General features: G+C 41.5%; 1 protein-coding gene across 1 annotated transcript; it reads left to right on the forward strand.

Annotated features, from left to right (window-relative positions):
* The first annotated feature begins 1,683 nt into the window (after window positions 1-1,683).
* Window positions 1,684-15,144, forward strand: prr16 (proline rich 16). Its single transcript, XM_050051131.1, has 3 exons — window positions 1,684-2,493; window positions 6,233-7,313; window positions 13,341-15,144. Exons 1-2 carry the CDS (start codon window positions 2,359-2,361, stop codon window positions 7,100-7,102), a joined length of 1,005 nt encoding a protein of 334 aa, XP_049907088.1. The 5' UTR covers window positions 1,684-2,358; the 3' UTR covers window positions 7,103-7,313; window positions 13,341-15,144.
* Window positions 15,145-17,590: the final 2,446 nt, after the last annotated feature.

Here is a 17,590-nt window from a genome sequence, read left to right on the forward strand (position 1 = left end):
ACAGAGGCTCTAGTGGAAAAGAACACCCACCTACCTCCATATGAGGAATGGACTATGATAATGGCTCAATTGGCTGCTTTTGAGAGGGTGACATACTCTTTATTGAATACACTTGATCAGTATATGTCTACATAGGGGCCCTTTCACTGGCTGGCTGCATGAAACTTAGGGGTCAATGCAATAATCAACTGCAACTGAAAGATGGCTAGGTTTAACCTTGGAGAGGTTGTCAGTGTGTGGGTTTATGTGTCAGTGTTATTATTTTGTTGTTTTTATTTTTGCTCTGTTTTCATCTCTGGTATGTATTTAGGATTGTGAATGCATATATGATGCTTATTTGTGACGGATCTTTGTTTTGTTGTTTAAACTTTCAATAAGATAAGATGAGATAATTCTTTATTTGTCTCACAATGGGGAAATTTGCCCCATTACAGCAGAGGGATAGCGCAAAGAGGAAACAGTAGAAAAGAACACAAAGCACTATATACATACATATAGGTAAAAAGAAAAACACAGGTCAGTTTAATAAGTAAACAGTACAAAACAAAGAGCAATATAAGAGAAGGAAAATATAATTAAGCGACAGACTGAATGGTTGATTTGACTTTATTTACTGCTGGGATAGTATAGATATTGTACAGTTTAGCCTATCCTCCTGAGACCCTAACTTTTGTTTGGCATGCATTTTTAATTTCTCCTAGTTATTTGGGATCAGTAGGACCCATTAAGTATCAAAAACTAAACATTATTACCAATAATTAAGTCCCAACGTCCTTAAACAAGATGACAATAAAATCCCAATGTCTTCAAATGAGTACTTCCTAATTAATAGTGTCTTAGCTTGTGACTGTTGCTAAAATTGGTCAGATTTGTTGCCATATCAAACTACAGACATAATCATGAATAAACAACTTTCAACCATAAAAGATGGCTGCCATCTTGTTTTTACATAGATTGGTGTATTGTGCGCTTACTTCCACTGCATGGCACAAAAAAGTGTCCACAAATGAGGACACCAGGTCTAAGTTAAGTACATTGAAGTATAAGGTCGAGTAAACCCAAAATGTAATGTCCTCATATGAGAATGCAGAGTTTCAGGAGGGTATACTGATATTGCACCTGAGAGATGATTGTGAGCAGTAAAAAATAAAAGCAAAAAATATTAATAAAGATAATAACATATAATAAATAAAATAAAATAAGATAATAGACTGAGAGGACAACAGGTCTAAGTTAAGAAGAATCAAGAATAAGGTCAAGTAAACCCAAAATGTGATGTCCTCATATGAGGATACAGAGTTTCAGGAGGGTATACTGGTATTGCACAGAAGAAGAAGAAGAAGAAGAAGAAGGAGAAGAAGGAGAAGAAGGAGAAGAAGAATGGACAATACGCATTGAAAAAAAACCCAAAAACCTAACGTTAGTCAAAAGAAACTTGCCAAGCATCAGCAGCTAAGACTGTACAATATTATTGGAAGCTACTGGGGATCTAATTAAGTTATTTTAACACGACAAGCACAACCGTTCACGTCGTAAAACTACTAACTGGGAGACCTCCTCAACTTAACTAACAGCACCACAGAAGAAGACTGGAGAGAACAGAGAGAGAGAGCGCGTGCGAGGGGGTGAGGGAGAGAGAGAGAGAGAGGAGCGCGAGAGCATCCTCTGCGCCCGGACGTTGTTGCTCAGACTCTCCAAGGAGGCTGCGATGGAGACAGGATGAAACTGACGGGGTGTTTTTCGGAGGAAAGTGCCTCTGGGGTGTCGTTACCCGGCGGCTCTCCGGGTCGTGCCATTACCAGAACCGTCTATTTGAGGAAAAAGCAGGAGTGTATCACCATTCTGTCGATGCCTGAGGATTATGGACCGTTACAATAACGACCGGCGGTGTAACGGTTAGGATGACTGTCTGTGTACTCTTTCTTCTTCTTCGTGTCCTTCTCTCTCTCTACTCCAGCTGAGACATTTTCAACGCGGTCGTGTTGGACGTTTTCTCCTAAAATGTTGAATTTAGCGCTCTCTCGACGTGAAGGATATTCGTGGCACGTCTTTTTTCGCTGTTGGACATGAAGGTGTGAGGCAAAGAAACCTGTGGACAGCCGCCTTTTTTTGGCAGACAGTATGATACAATATTTTGACATAAGGGTTATTTTTTTGTGTTACGCTCTATTGCGCATGCCTGGTGGTAGATATAGAACACTGCCCGACGCCACTTCGCTCCGTCCTGGCTGTTATGTAGGAGCAAAAGTGAAGGGAGCGGAGGACTAAAATGAAAATGCGTTGGCAAAGTGGCAGCGTGGCGACCAAAGGATTTGACTTTAGATCCTTCGCGAAATAGATTGTGCCATAAACTGAAGAATGTCAGGGGCACCTAATGCAGAGGCTGAAGGAGTAGTCTCCAAAGTGAAAGTGAAAAAGGAGATCAAGACAATCGTGGAGAATTTGGAAACCATCCTGGGAGACCTCAAGGATGTAGCCAAAGAGCTCAAAGAGGTAAATGGACAGGGAACACCATGCCTTTCTTATCAGCAGCCCACCATGTGTTGTGTTATTTCTGCAGGCTTGCCTTGAGAGGATGCTCTTTCTAAGCATCCTTGTCTGTTAGGACAGGAGGTTGACGTCCACATCACTAGGGCCTGGAAAAGGCTATGGCCACACACACACACACACACACACACGTAGACACGCACACACTCACAAACATCAGACATGCTCCTCTCCCCTGCCCACTAATGTGTGTGATCATTATCTCCAACATGAAAGACATCTGGCACAGGAGGACGTGGGGTGTGAAATGACAGGACAGCTTTTTTCGCCCTGACTCACAGGCTTTTAATGAAAGTGAGAAAAATTTAATCACAATTAATATTTAATGGACAAGTTGGTTCAACCAGGAAGGCGCTTTTGCATTGCATTTCATCATCTTAATGCTGACTGTTGTTTGCTGCTGAATTATCTCCTCCCAATAATAGAGCTGTTGTCTTATCTTTTCACTTTTCATCTCTCTCAATCTCTCGTGGTGGCTCTTCATTTCTCTTTGTCCTCTGTTATCTCTCATCGCATGTCTGTGTTTATCGCAGGCACTCATCTCCATCCTTTCTTTATCTCTTGTTGTCTGCGATCTCTCCTTCTTTTCTACATAATCTTTGGTAAAGATCAAACTCTCCGAGCTGGCTGAATGGACATTCAAATATCAGTGATGCAGACGCTGAAGGATTATTTGAGGATAGAGGCGTATTTTGTTTAATTTCAGTCACGTGTTACAGTGCTTGCTTCAAATCAGCCCTCCTCTACAAATCTTTCTTCCACTGCCAATCACTGCATCGCATGCTGCTACCTCAGTTATGATAACCTGCTGTCTTACCTGCTTTCATGTTTGTATTCCTCTACCAGGCATGCGGCCTGCTGTGCTGAACCTCTCACCCTAACATGACAGCCTGTCATTCTAATAAAACCCCATTGCGTACGGCCCCTGCTTCCTACATTATGGATGGGTAGTCGACACAGCATCTGTCTCCTTCTGCCTCTCTGCTCCTCTTACTCTGTTTTCCTAACTTGAGCAGAATTAGACCACTTATGTGTTTTTCGGCAGTTTACAGGGTCTCGGAGCAGGCGCCAGAGATAAATGAGAACAAGAAGGCATCCTAATCTGTCCATTGTGATTTTTTTTGTATGATTTGCCCTCTTTCTTTTTTCTTTCATTCGTTTTTATTTTTTTGCTTGCAGGAAATTGTGTAGAGGATCAGTTATTCTGACACCGCACACACTAAACACATACCTCGAGGGGATGTTACTATCAAAGCCAGTGTTTGGGGTATAATCCATTTGAAATGCAGTTATCTGTTGTAACTCACAGACAGGGCTGGAGCCGAGCCTGGCTCTGAGGAGGGACCCTGCCCAGATGCTTGGCTCAGCCACAGAAGCTGCCTGGCCTACAGCACAGGCTGCGCACTGGGATACTGGTATTACCTTGTGTGTGTGTCCCAACAAATTATCCATTTAAAGACTGCATGGAGAGTTTAGCTCCATTGCCCTCTCTGTCCTAGCCTTCTATCTTTCTCTTAATCTCTCCCTCTCAGTCACCCTTTCTTGCTCTGTGTTTCTCTCCCCACCACTTTCTCTTCATTTCTCTCTCAGCCTTTTCCCAAGCCACTGTTTGGACATGCATTTCAAACCCTCAGATGATAGCACTGGTGTCTTACAGCGGGCTAATGTACTGGGTACTCTGAGATAAGCATTACTAATTCAGAAAATGAACAAAAGAACATTGTCATTATCGTGTTTATTTTATGAACGCTGTAAAGGAAAATACAGTACTTTTCTTTTCTGGTAAGTTTTTCTCGTGGGTTATTTCGGCTGTGATGCAATGACCTCAGACGTGTTCGTCTCAACTTATATGAGGCTGTCTTTGGACTCACTGAGTGCTGGATCCCCAATAATGAGGCAGTCAGTAATAAAATGTCCAACAGTGCACTTCAGTTCTGGGCATGGAAGCAATAACAAATCCACCAAGGGAAGAGAACGAGGATGAAACTCTTCTCCAAAGGGAATGTGTTTCGATAGACTTCTAAAAATAAGAATAGAGACATTTTATTATTAAATATCAGTTATTTGTTCCCAGCAGACTTGAGCACCATGTCTGTTCTGTTTGTTAAACTGCCTTTTGAAAATATAACCCACTATGCTAATGGCTCCTTGGGCAGTGTTTATTATGTGTGCATGCAGTTTTACTCCTTCTAGATATTGTGTTAGCACTGCAGACAAAAGGGAGAGTAACTACGTCCACACTGCAAATGCTTTCTTTAAGTAGGCAAAAGGTGATCAGTTGTGGGAGGCCTTAGACTGGTGCATATTGATTGATGAATATTGCATCAAATTCAATTAATTATGACCTCAAACTTGTTTAGCATGGATTGTATGTATGGCTAAAATGTATGTATGCCTATAGTATTTGTAAATGTTATATGTATTATCTCATCTTGTGCCTCTGCATCCTTACAGCTATTTCAGTATTGCTTTACAGCGCCAACTATCCAAATTTTTGCTCCAGTAGTTCTTTAATATGTCCCTATGCAGCTCCAGAAAACAAATTTCCTCTTGGAGGACAAAAGAAGCACCTTTGGATCTGAATATCTGCTGTATGCACAGGATCCTGAGACAACATTTTCCATTCATTTCTACTGTTCTGAGCATTTTCTGTTTATTACAGTTTTGTTTATTGTCCGTCCTTTATAATCATATTCTGCAGTGTACAGTTCAATACTGCACATTCATTCAAATATTTAAACACTTTTCTGTTTGGCCCCATTCCTTTCCCAGAGAAGTATTCACTGGATTATGCCACCGTGCATTTCCTATGTCTCCTTTCCCACCCTGGCACACTGTGTACATTATTGCACCACAACAGATAGACTGTTTGCTTTCTTGTTGTGTTGCTCACAGAGTGAATTTTAGGTGCATATTTTCTGCTTGATGTAAAATATCTATTTCTTCTTCTCTCTAACATACTGAAGTTGCTTTCTTGGAATTAATTCATGCCATGATGGACTGTTTCCTGTGCTGTTGTTAAGGAAAAAATGACACTTTTGTTGGTAGAAATGGATCTTCCCTCTCATAGCATTTTATTCACTGTGATATTTATTCATTCTCTTTTTGGTTGAGTTATGCTCGTTCTTTGCAATAATGTAAAGATTCTTATCCTTCTCTGAGTTGCTCACTTGCAGCAGAATATTACATTGTGCAGATTTTTCCCAATGGGAGACTGACAGTCTATTGATTTTCTATGTCTTTCTCCATTGTCATTGTATCCCTGTGTTTGTCTGGTCCTCTGCACCTTTTTGCTGTATGCAGAGGATGTTTTTTTTAATTCATTCCTAACACTAGTTTTGTATTATGAATGATTTTTTTGTGTCTTGGCTTACAGGATAAGGTTGGTATTGTTACTTCTCTAGGATCGTTGTAGTATATCACTTAAGTCAGTGTTTGGCAGGCTCATGGCTGTTCTCATAAATCGCAGTAATATTTCTTCTCTCCCCGGCGTGGTTGTCATAGAGATATCTAAATCACTCTTAAATCTCATTAATCAATCTCTTAAATCAAAATGTATCATCTTTAAATTAATACCATGAGATTTTCAATTGATTCATTAAGGACTTGATGACTTAAAGACATCAGCGTTTTTATTGCTCCTGACCTCAGCTGTCTCAGTGATACTTCCTCTTCTTGTCACCAGGTTGTTCATGACATTGACACCCTGACCTGTGACCTGCAACTGGAGGAGGACGGACTGACAGACAGCTCTAAGACGGACACGCTCAACTCCAGCTCGAGTTCCACCACCACCACTACCACCGCTTCCAGCCTGGAGAAGATGAAGCTCTTCCCTGATGACTGCATCTTCAAACCGCCTGCGCTCATTGACCCGGTCCCCGTCAACCCTCTTGCAGTCCTGACTGTACTCAAGAAACCCCACCCTCCCCTGCCGCCACCCAGACTTACCCCGCTGAGAGCCGAGGATCACAACATTAAGAATCTGCCTCATCCAACATTAGTGTTATCAGGGAATATATCCAAGGCTACCGGGCCCCTAATGAGGAATGGCGGGGTTTTTACATTGAAACCAAACAGGGATTTATTCTCCTCAACTCCGTGTTTCATTGCTAATGACAGCGGAATCCCTGAGTCGGGTCTTGTTCCTACATTACCCAGGCCCATGCCTCTTCTCCGCCATGAAAAGAACAAATGCCCCAAGGCCCCTGGAAGGGAATCTCGTGAGAGGGAGCGTGTTCGTTTCAGTGAGAAGGTCCAGTACCACGGCTACTGCCCGGACTGTGACCTTCAATATGATGTAGACGACACAGAACTACACATACAGGCTGAGCTGAACGACCTTAGGCTCAGCCCAGTGCATTGCTGCTCTTCCGCCTCCCCTCCTCCCCCTCATGCTCTTCCTCATGAACTAATGTTGGAAAACGGCGGCCTCTCAGTCAGCCACAGTTTCCCGCCGACAGGAAACACACCTCCACCTTGTGTGCCTCCTCACCCGCCTTCCCTAAAGCCCCAGAAAACAATCCTACGCAAATCAACCACTACCACGGTTTGACACCGGAACCCCCCTGTTCTATCTAACTTAAACGTTCTTGAATCATTCATAGTGTTTTCTACTTTATGAGCGCGTTCTACTCCAACTGAACTTTGGATTATCCAAACAGAGAGAGGAGACAGTTGGGGAAAGGATGGATAAAGTGAGTGAAACAGAGAGAAAGGCATCGCCATGGGCGCTGAGACAAACACAGAGAGATCAGGAAGAAGCGGTGAGTGTTTGTGCATGCATTAGTGTGTTTGTCAGGAAGAGAAAGAGGAGGAAGAAATAGAGCAATTGCATGCATGCACTGACACATATCTGTGAGCCTGTTTGCATACAAGTGTATTTGTTTGTGTCCTGTATATTCATGTGTGAGTATATATATTTATGGGTGCATGCATAGGTGTATGTGTGCAGAGTGATGTTTGCAGGCAGTGAGCAATGACAGTAAAATGTACAGGGACTTTAAACATTTCACAAAGGACTGCTGACAACACTAAAACTAAATTGTATCTACGTCCTTCTGGAAGCTCTCGGTACTAACGAGTCTCAAACTCAGGAAGTTCTTTCAGAGAGGGGCTCTAATTAATTCATGTCCTTCTGGATGAAACAAGAAAACCCGCTTCCCTCACATTTCATCCACAGCCCTAAAGACCTTCCCATACACTGACACCTGCATATACAGTACACAAGTAACTCTCCACTACACACACATATACATAAATAAAGGCTGTTGTAGGATGCACCATTACATTAAAGCCGCTGCAGACAGATAGTGGCATCCATACCTCCACACACACAAGCCCGTGAAGATGAACAGTTAGGGTTGAGAAATAGACAAGTGAGTTTGTTTCCTTCATCACCTCTTGTCTCTACGAGTCCCATTTTGCTGACGTGTCAGACTGTGGGAGTGAATGACAAGAGAGTGGCACAGTGGGCCGGTGAAGAGAGAGAAGTGTTAGATGACAAAACTGCCATTTTGATTTGTGTCTGCTGATAGCTTTATAGCAAATTTTAATTGAAAAATTGTCTTTAAATTCATGTTTAGCAACTCAGCTCCCATTTGTGTAGACCCCCACTATCACTCACTGTGATATCTATGAGACTACGTGGACGGTAAGCTAATCAGTTCTGCTCTTGAGTGGAGAGAATCAGGCAGAAAAATGCTGGACTTTATTCCCTCAGGGGATTATAAATCAGCAGTTAATATCACCGTCTATATGAGCAGTTGGTGTTCTCCACTTTATTAGCTTTTATTAAGCAGCATATTGAATGAAGCCTGTGTTCTCTGTTTGTCTGCAAACCAAGTTTGCATGTGATAAATTTCAAATTTTTCAGATCCGACTGTCGAGGAATCTACATCTGTACACACGTCTTTGTGTGTGCACAGGTGTATGTGAAAGCACGTCAGCTTGGCAGACTTGGTGAGACAGCATAGCCTGGAGTTGTATGAGAATAGTAGCACCTTCCTCCTAGCGATGCCCTTAATTAGCAGGATTAGACTACAGGAGATAACAGTACTGCCTCAGACAGCCTTTGTACCGACATTAGCCTTGACAAAGCTCTGAACTGCTGCTGCACATATTTTTATGATAAACACACACAGAGAGGGCAAAGAAATTAAGGCAAGGGACACTGAGGTAAAGAGGTGTGGGGGCAGTCATGTGTGCTCAGGGGGCAGGATGTTATATAAACAGTACATTTGACATATATATATATATATATATATATAGTAACGTGTGTGTTTATGATCGTAGGAAGCCTTGAGAAAAAGGCTGAGAAAATCTGGGTATGAAATAGTGCACACTGATGAGTAAATCCAATGCACGACCTCGCTGGCCTTACAAATCTAAAATCGGCGTCTGGATTAGGGATCAGTGGATATTCAGCCACGAGAAAAATGAGAAAGAGTGAGAGAGTAGGGGGGTTAGGAGACAGAGGAAGAGAGAAAGTGTGGGAGAGGGAGAAAGCAAGGGAAAAGAGAGCATGTGTAATGGAGAGAGGCAGAGGGGGAGATGGTGAAAGAGAAACTGTAATGCGGTGGAAGCTGATGCTGTTTGGCTGTATTGTGTTTGCGACTGTGTAAGAGTCTGTGTGGATGCATGTTTGTCCTCAAGATGATAGCTCTCAGTGTACAACATTCACTCTATTTACCTTGTATTAATGGATCTTAATGAGGCTGGCAACAGCATGCTCACACACACAGACACATACAGCAGACACACACACACATTCTGGCTAAACAGCCGTGTGCTACAGAATGTGAGTGCAGCCAGTATCATCAATAGATGCAGCTCACAAGGGCTTTTGCTGCTGTAGCACTGCCTCACTAACTAATGCACTATTCAATTGACACAGTGGCCTTGGCGTCATATGATTAAGGGATCACACTGAATAAGTAAATGCATCTGCACTTCTTTTCTTTTCCCTGTGCATGTTCCTTTTTTTTATAATTGTCTCAGGCCTTGCTGTGTTTGGAAAATTTAAATTGAACAAATAGTCCCCGTCTTACGTTCTCCCCCTCCCAACTCAGACGTGTCTGAGTTTTCATTTAAGTTTTGAAATCAAACATATTTGCTCCCTGCTTGGTTTTTCCACTGAGCTAGATTTGATGTCTGTGTGATTAATTGTATGTAATTTTGTTGACCAGTCACCACAACACTAAAGCAAAATCACCTTGCTAATGTGCATAGGCTGCAATTTAGAGATGAGAAGTTGTTTGAAAGTCTTTGACAACAAATGATAATGTTTATGTAGTTTCGAAACTATTATATCGACTGTTCAAATGTCCCTTTTCCAACTATAGTGATGTTTATGGAGTGCTGCGAGGATATTTATTCGTAGGCCAACACGGAAGTTAACTTCAGAACCCATTCAAAAACCAATTGACTTCGAGACGAGGGAAACCAAAGTGCTAAAATGCTAACTTATTTCGAGGTTTAAGGACTCATTCCTGCAGCACGATGTTACCTCTAACCATTGACATTGGTGGACAATGTTGCAGTGTTCACAAGGGCTGGGTATCACCCCTGACACATTGTGGTTATGTGGCATGCGTTGTGACCATTCGACCACCAAGGCAATCTTAGAACACTTTTTCTTATGTAATGAAAGAAGCCACAGTTCTCGAATTGTTTAATATTGTCCAAACACAAGCAGCTGTACAGGAACTTAACCTCTAAATAAAATAAATGCAAGTCATACCCCACATTTAATCTCCTCAATATTCTTACAATATGCCACAAAACATACACGTATTTTGAATTAATTATTCATTTTCTGTGACCGCTTATCCTGTCAGGGGTCGGGGAAGCCTTAGACCAGCTGACACTGGGCAAGAGGCGGGGTACAGCCAGGACATGTAGCCAGACTATCACAGGGCTGACACATAGAGACAGACAGTGATTCACGCTCACATTCACACCTATGGGCAATTTAGAATCACCAATTAACATGCATGTCTGTGGACTGTGGGGGGAAGCCAGAGTACCTGGGGAAAAACCCACACTGACATGGGGAGAACATGCTAACTCCACACAGAGGGGCTCCCCCCCTTATTGTGAGGCGACAGTGCTAACCACTGTACCACTGTGCCGCTAACTTGAATGATATATTATGGTAATTATTTTACATAAATCAGTTTGAACATTTACCAGCCTGCATATTTGTGGTGGTGGTGGAAAGACACTAATGTGCATGTATTAATGGCAGCCACAGCAGGAAGTGGGAGAAACTATTTTGACATTTGCGCTCACTAACCAGCTCTTGTTGCACAAATGGTCCCCTCATGTTTGGATTCATGGTTCAGTGTTTAATACATCCATTACTTGTTATCAGATTGCTCCTGTAACACAGAAAGCAGCGCTCCTCCGACCATGGGTGTAGGAGTTTCTACTGTTTTTTGTAATGGCTATCTGAGCTCCAGTGCTCCAGGCTTGAGGATGAAGTTGTAATGGGCAGGGAGGAGGTGGATCTTCACCGCCTCCATCATGAGTCAGGACTGACTCAACTGCACTGACCTACTCCCTACAGCTCACAGCTTACAGCTCCAGTTCATAGCCTACCTCTCTCTCTCCTTGTCTCTCTCTCGTACTCTTTCTTCATTTCTTTCTTCCTCTCCCCTCGGATGATGTCTTACTCCCACTCGGCAGCAGCTGTATGCATAATCTCCCTGCGCACATGTATCTCTATATACATGCGATGTAGGTGGGGTATCCATTATGGAAACATATCTGACACTTTGTACAGCAAACACCTTTGGCAACATTTCCATTTTTAATCAAAAAGTCCACAGACTTTTTCTCTCCGAAGCTACAGCAGCCTCTGCATCCTTTGCTTTGTACCTCTGAATAACAAACGACCTTCTAGGGATGAAAAAAAATCTTCTCCTGGTTGTTATGCATCTGCTAATAAATTACTGTGTGCGGCAGCTCCTCCATTGAAAGGTTTTTGTGTTTTCAACCCCACGTCCTGCTGATGTCACCAGTGCAAGGCAAGGCAGGTTTATTTTTATAGCACATTCCAGCAACAAGGCAATTCATCGAGACAAAGTGCAAAAGAAAACAGTATAAGAGACACGTACATCCCAACGTCCAATGGAGTGGGTGCTGGACCAAAGACACATCTGGCAAATTAGAAAACAAATAAGTTCACACACCAAGCAGCTCCAGTTTAGAAGGATTTTAGGGTACACATGTACATATATATATATTTTCTTTGTTTATTTTTGTTATGAGTATGGGTAACAGGTGTGGCTGGGGATTTAAGATGGCGACTGTGTCATTTATCAGAAGTCTGAGGAAGAGCTGTAGGCTCGAAATGTCACTCTGCATTAAAGTGCAAAGGAAAAACATTATACAAGGACATTTAAATACAATTAAAAGCGGTCATTAAAGGGCAAATGGAAAACAAATACAAGCTACAATAGAATTACCTGCTGCTTCCATAATAATGTAAGATCTCATGGGCGTAAATGGCTAAATTTTTACAGTTATATTTATAAATGTAAACCTGTTACTCTGATTTGTTGTCTTATAACACAACAGTCATATGTGTGCTTGTAGTGCTCCTAGTAACTGCACCGTCTTCATCACATTTTCCAACCTGGCAAGTGCACAGCGTGCAATAAAACTCAATAAATGTGTCAGAGTGAGACACACATTTTGCCAGTGAATATTAATTAGCTGTTGTTTCTCTGTCTGATTGTTAGTGGTGATAGTCTGCCAAGACACACAGTTGTCTATTTGCTCATCCCCATTCTGCATGCATCATTTACTTTGATTTTTGTTTCCCTCAATAGATTACATTTAATTATGATCACTGAAAATGAAAATGTCACAGGAAAAACATTAAACAAAATGAAAGCTAAATACTTGTAGTGGTGCGTGCCAGAGGCGTAACATCTGTAATGGAGATATTATATGCTAAAGTTCATTGGAATACAAAATAGACATGACCTACATTGCAAAACACGAGAGCATTCAAAAGTAAATCTGGTGCACATTGGGCATGGATACTGGCTCGTCTTGGTGCCTCTTTATCTGTGACTCAGGCAAAGTCATGATGTGGGAAAGTGAGTGGGCATGTGTGTGTGTGTGTGTGTCCTTGTCAAAATGTGTGTGCACACTGATATGCATATATTTTAATGTTAAAGAGATACTTGAGCGTGTGTTTAAATTTGTATGAGAGTGCAAAAAAGCATGCAAGAGCACATGCAGCCATGTGTTTGAGAAGGAGTCAAAGGCCTTGAGTTGGTTCAGTGCAACTTAGAAAGCTTTGGGGGTGAAGCAAACTTAATTTGAGGATTTCACGCTGCTTTGGAGACTGTTAAAAGTTAGAGGCATCAGCTGCACCTTACTCAGGGAAGGTACACAACATCTCAACAGCAGGATCTGATTTGTAAGAGCCACAATGATCCAGATGGGGTCCTCTGCTCATTGAACCACTCCAGACTTGAGTCAGAAACACTAAAAAAATGCCAGCTATTTAAGGAGAGGCACAAGGCTCAGCGATTGTCTGTTCACAGAAGGGAAGGCTTTTTAATCCACACATGAAAATGTGCCAGACGCTTCAGTCACATTAACTTTGATGACTTGTGTGTGTGTTTGGGTGCTCGTGTGTGGGCAATGATACCTTGTTATTCTTTTCATTTTGCTCTATGAAAAGCGACTGTTGGTGTTGTGACTGCTCTGTCAAGTGGCTCTCCTCTGCGCAGTCAGATATTCACACTAATGTGTTTCCTCTTTTTCCTCTGCAGGGCCCATTGAGATACTTGAGGCACAAGTGGAAGAGATGCCTACACTAATCGACCCTGGATGATCAGGGCAGGAGGAACCAGAGCGGAGGCCGAGCATCAACCTTTTTTTTTTTTACATAAATCAATAATGGCTCTTAATCACCAGAAGACAAATTATTATTTTGCTTCTGAGCACTGAACACTGAACAACCTCCAGGCACAGTCAGAGGAATGCTACTGTGAAACTGGGGAATTAGGAAGGGCAGTCACTGTATGTAAGTGTATACAGACAGATGCATTTATAGATGTGGAGGTGATATTTTTGTTACATAGAAATAGTTGAATTAAAGATTAGAATGCTGCTGAACACCCTCTCTTCAAAAGTAAAGAGGCGAGTTTAGATGAAGAGGTACAACATGGGGTGAAATGATGTCAGCCAGTGTTTGATTGATGTCTACACAGACTTTTGCTCTGTGCATACTCAGATGGAAATCAATAGCTCCACTCAACCGATGGAATTTGCCTTTTAAGAATTATAATTGTTTGTGTCTGGAGAGCCCGACATATCTGCCTGTGAGCAATACACTGCTGGGCTGCAGATAAGAGAGAAAACAATATAATGTCAGTATGTGCCATATGCTCAATCATAGTGTATTTTTGGAAAGGTTTAACATGAATGGAAAATGTGGTTACCGATCTGTGTCCAGACATTATGTTCATTGTACATCTGTGTGCTCGACTGGTGCCATGCAAACTACTTTTTTTTCTCACAGAGGTTCAGTATAGTGCCATAGTTACAGCTTTAAAGGATCCTTGAAGAAGTAATAATTTGCATCAAATTTTCTTTGTATACAAATATACATGTACATGTTTGATATCTATATATTTCAGGCATTTTTCTACAGAGACTTTAACATTTAAAGAGATGATATTTTTGATATTGTGTTGGGTGACTGAGAGGTATTTTGACGAAAGCTGACATTCCCTCAAGGTACGCGTTTTTCAGCAGGCCATAGCAGGATGAGTTATTTATATATAGCAACAGGACAGTGTTTGTACGGATGAAAAACAAGTGCTTCAGTAATATCGCTTCGAGAGACTTTACAGGATGGGCTCTGTTGGGAGAAAGAAAATGTAAGGTGGAGGAGATTAATGGCGTAAACCAAATACCTAGTTGTGCTTTATTAGACGGGAGGCATGGGGCTGAATGAATGCATGACTGGCTCTTCACTTTGTCCTGCCATCACTGTGTTTTTCTATGCATTTCTGTGGAGAGGCTATATGTTGGTGGGTCCAACAAGCAGGGTGCTCTGCTCTCCATGATACAGAGTTTTGAAGTATTCACTCTCATTTCCTCACATGACGTCCATCAGGTTATTTCTGCAGCCTCCATAAACCTGACAATTCCCTGTTTATCACAGGCTAATAATTAATTGGTTATTAAATAATGATGATCATAAAGATCATCCGTATAGCACTTGTCAAAAGTGAGATTATAAAATGCTGTACAAGGAGGAACTAAAAAAGAAGAAACAGAATAAAGGGAAGCATAAGTGAACACATTTTCATAGGTCATTTTGGATCAATAAAATTGTGGGAATCCTACGCCGGAGAGCAACAACACAGCCTCTCTCCATATTCAGAGTGGAGGCGCCACACTTGTAGACTCCACCTCTTTGTTCTCACTGGACACAGAGACTGAATTCATGACCAAACTTTGGATCAATCAAGAATCCGTTATAAAGATGATTGGAACGTCTCCAAAAGCTGTCGGTGATGTTTTGTTGTGTGTGTCCACAAACTGTTGGAAAATAACTTGTGAGAAGTAAACACTTTACACTTAATGCCGGTGTGTCGGTGTGTGTGTGTGTGTGTATTTTATAGACTGAACAATGAGAGAGGGTTGATTTTATGTCTGTATGCTTTATTATAGGCTGCGCTCTTGTAAATGAATAGTTTAGAGTGTCGAGACTGTGAACTAGGAGTCAAATAGAGGAAATTAAACCGGCTGCAAGGGCATCACCCTTAATCAAAGTTACCAAAAAAGCAGTGCGAGCAAACCTTTCAGAGAGAGAAATACATTAAATGGCACCAGCAGCTGCATCAGTTAATTGAAGATTAGTGTGATGAGATAGCTGGCAGTGCTAAAGGCCATCGGCCGTCTCCAGATGATATTCTAATGAATTCATAGTGGCTTGTCATGGTCGTACGCAGTATAACAGGCCAGAGCCAGCAGCTTGATGTCTTAAGAATAAAGGGCAGGGTCACAGCAGCAGGGCAGCGGTGATGCTCAAGAGAACAGAGAGGCAGTATGAGACTGGAACATCATTAAAATGTGCCTAGGAAAATACATGTTAAAACCCCTTGAGCAAAGCACCAAAGAGAGTAAAATAGCAGAGGTAGACTGTGTACCGGGCAGGTGTTTGTACAATTGTGAATGGGAAACACATCCTTTTTGAAGAAAGAAAGCTTGATGTTTTTCACCATTTCACCATAGGTGGCATTATGGTCAGTGTGTGTCCTAAATTAGGCTACTCAGTGAAGCTTTTCTTTGTAATATAATGAATGTATTAGCGATGTAGTAGTAATAATCTAAATAAACTACATTGACAAATTGTGAGCCAGTGGACCACGGGGCACAGACACATTGCAGTTTTATTAGGGAGAAAACAGAATCCGGAGGGAGCTTGGAGTAGAGCCGCTGCTCCTTCATGTCGAAAGAGGTCAGTTGAGGTGGTTCAGGCGTCTGATCAGGATCCTCCCGGGCACCTACTGTTAAAGGTGTTCTGGGCATGTCCCACTGATAGGAGGTCCTGGGGCAGACCCAGAACACACTGGAGGGATTACATATCTCATCTGACCTGGGAACGCCTTGGGGTCTCCCAGGAGGAGCTGGAAAGCTGGAAAGGCTGGGGTGCTTTGCTTGGCCTGCTGCCCCCGCGACCCGGCCCCGGATAAGCAGATGAAAATGGATGGATGGATGGATGGAATCAAAATCAATATCACAACAGACTTAGGACTCTTTGGGCCCCTGGGTCTGTGCTGGGTATAGATCTATTCAAAACTGTATCCATGATAAAATATCACAGACTCCAAACAATAGCATACATACAATAGCAGAAGTGTATTTCAAGTACTGTACTCAAGTATAGTTTTAGGTCATTTTACTTGCACATTGTACTCCTTTAATTATTTTCAATAGTTATAGCGTAAGTTATTTTAAAGATCAAAACCCTGCATTCAAAACATATAATGTAACATTAGAGGTTAAACTGCCAAACAGGAGGCCCCTTATATATAATTTTAATTAGCCTTTCTTAACATAGCTACTGTACAACATGTAAATGCAGCTTGCATTTTACATCAGTAATAATAGACTACTTGAGTGGTATACCTTACAACTGCACTTGTTTTATGTATGTTTTATGCTTATGTCTGTGTGTGTTTCACCTAGCAGTGAGACAAATGTCCCCTTGGGGATGATAAACAATGAAAGGGGCAATTCTGCTGTCTAACAGTACATTTTATTGCTTTCTTCTGTACAGTGAGTAAAATCATGGATGTAACTGAGTATTTTTACATTGAAGTATTGCTACTTTTCAGGGATGCAGCTAACAGTTATATTTATTGACTATTTATTTGATTACCTGATAAATCATCATCATAAATCATCCCCATTATTCCCAAAAATAATAACATTTTTTTTTTACGATGTTTGCAATCTCATAGGACAAATAAAGCACATTTAAGAGCCTGGAACCAGAGAATATTTGGCATTTTTTGCTGAATATGGTAAATGGCCGATACATCAAAATAGTTGCCGATTAATTTCCTGTTAATTTATTAATCAGTTGATCTTTACAGCTCTTCAGCTATTATTCAAGTGAAACATTTTAGTGCTCCTTCCACCGCTGCATATTTTTTTGCTGCAAGTTGTGCTGTATTACATTAAGTCCTTATCAGTATTAAGTGATATTTAATTGGGTTTAAATCAGTTGGGAATCAAGTCAAATGTAGGGTGGATACAGAAAACAAAAAAAGGTAAAAGAGTAAATGTTGAACAGATGCACAAAAGGCCCTAGTGCATGCTATCATGCATGTATTGTCTTGACACAAATAGAGACTTGACATTGAGCAACATCATATCATATCATATCATATCATATCATATCAATTTTATTTATAAAGCCCAATATCACAAATCACAATTTGCCTCACAGGGCTTTACAGCATACGACATCCCTCTGTCCTTATGACCCTCGCAGCGGATA

This window comes from Epinephelus moara, chromosome 8 (genome assembly GCF_006386435.1).
Source record: "Epinephelus moara isolate mb chromosome 8, YSFRI_EMoa_1.0, whole genome shotgun sequence".
In the NCBI taxonomy this organism is placed as follows: Eukaryota; Metazoa; Chordata; class Actinopteri; order Perciformes; family Serranidae; genus Epinephelus; species Epinephelus moara.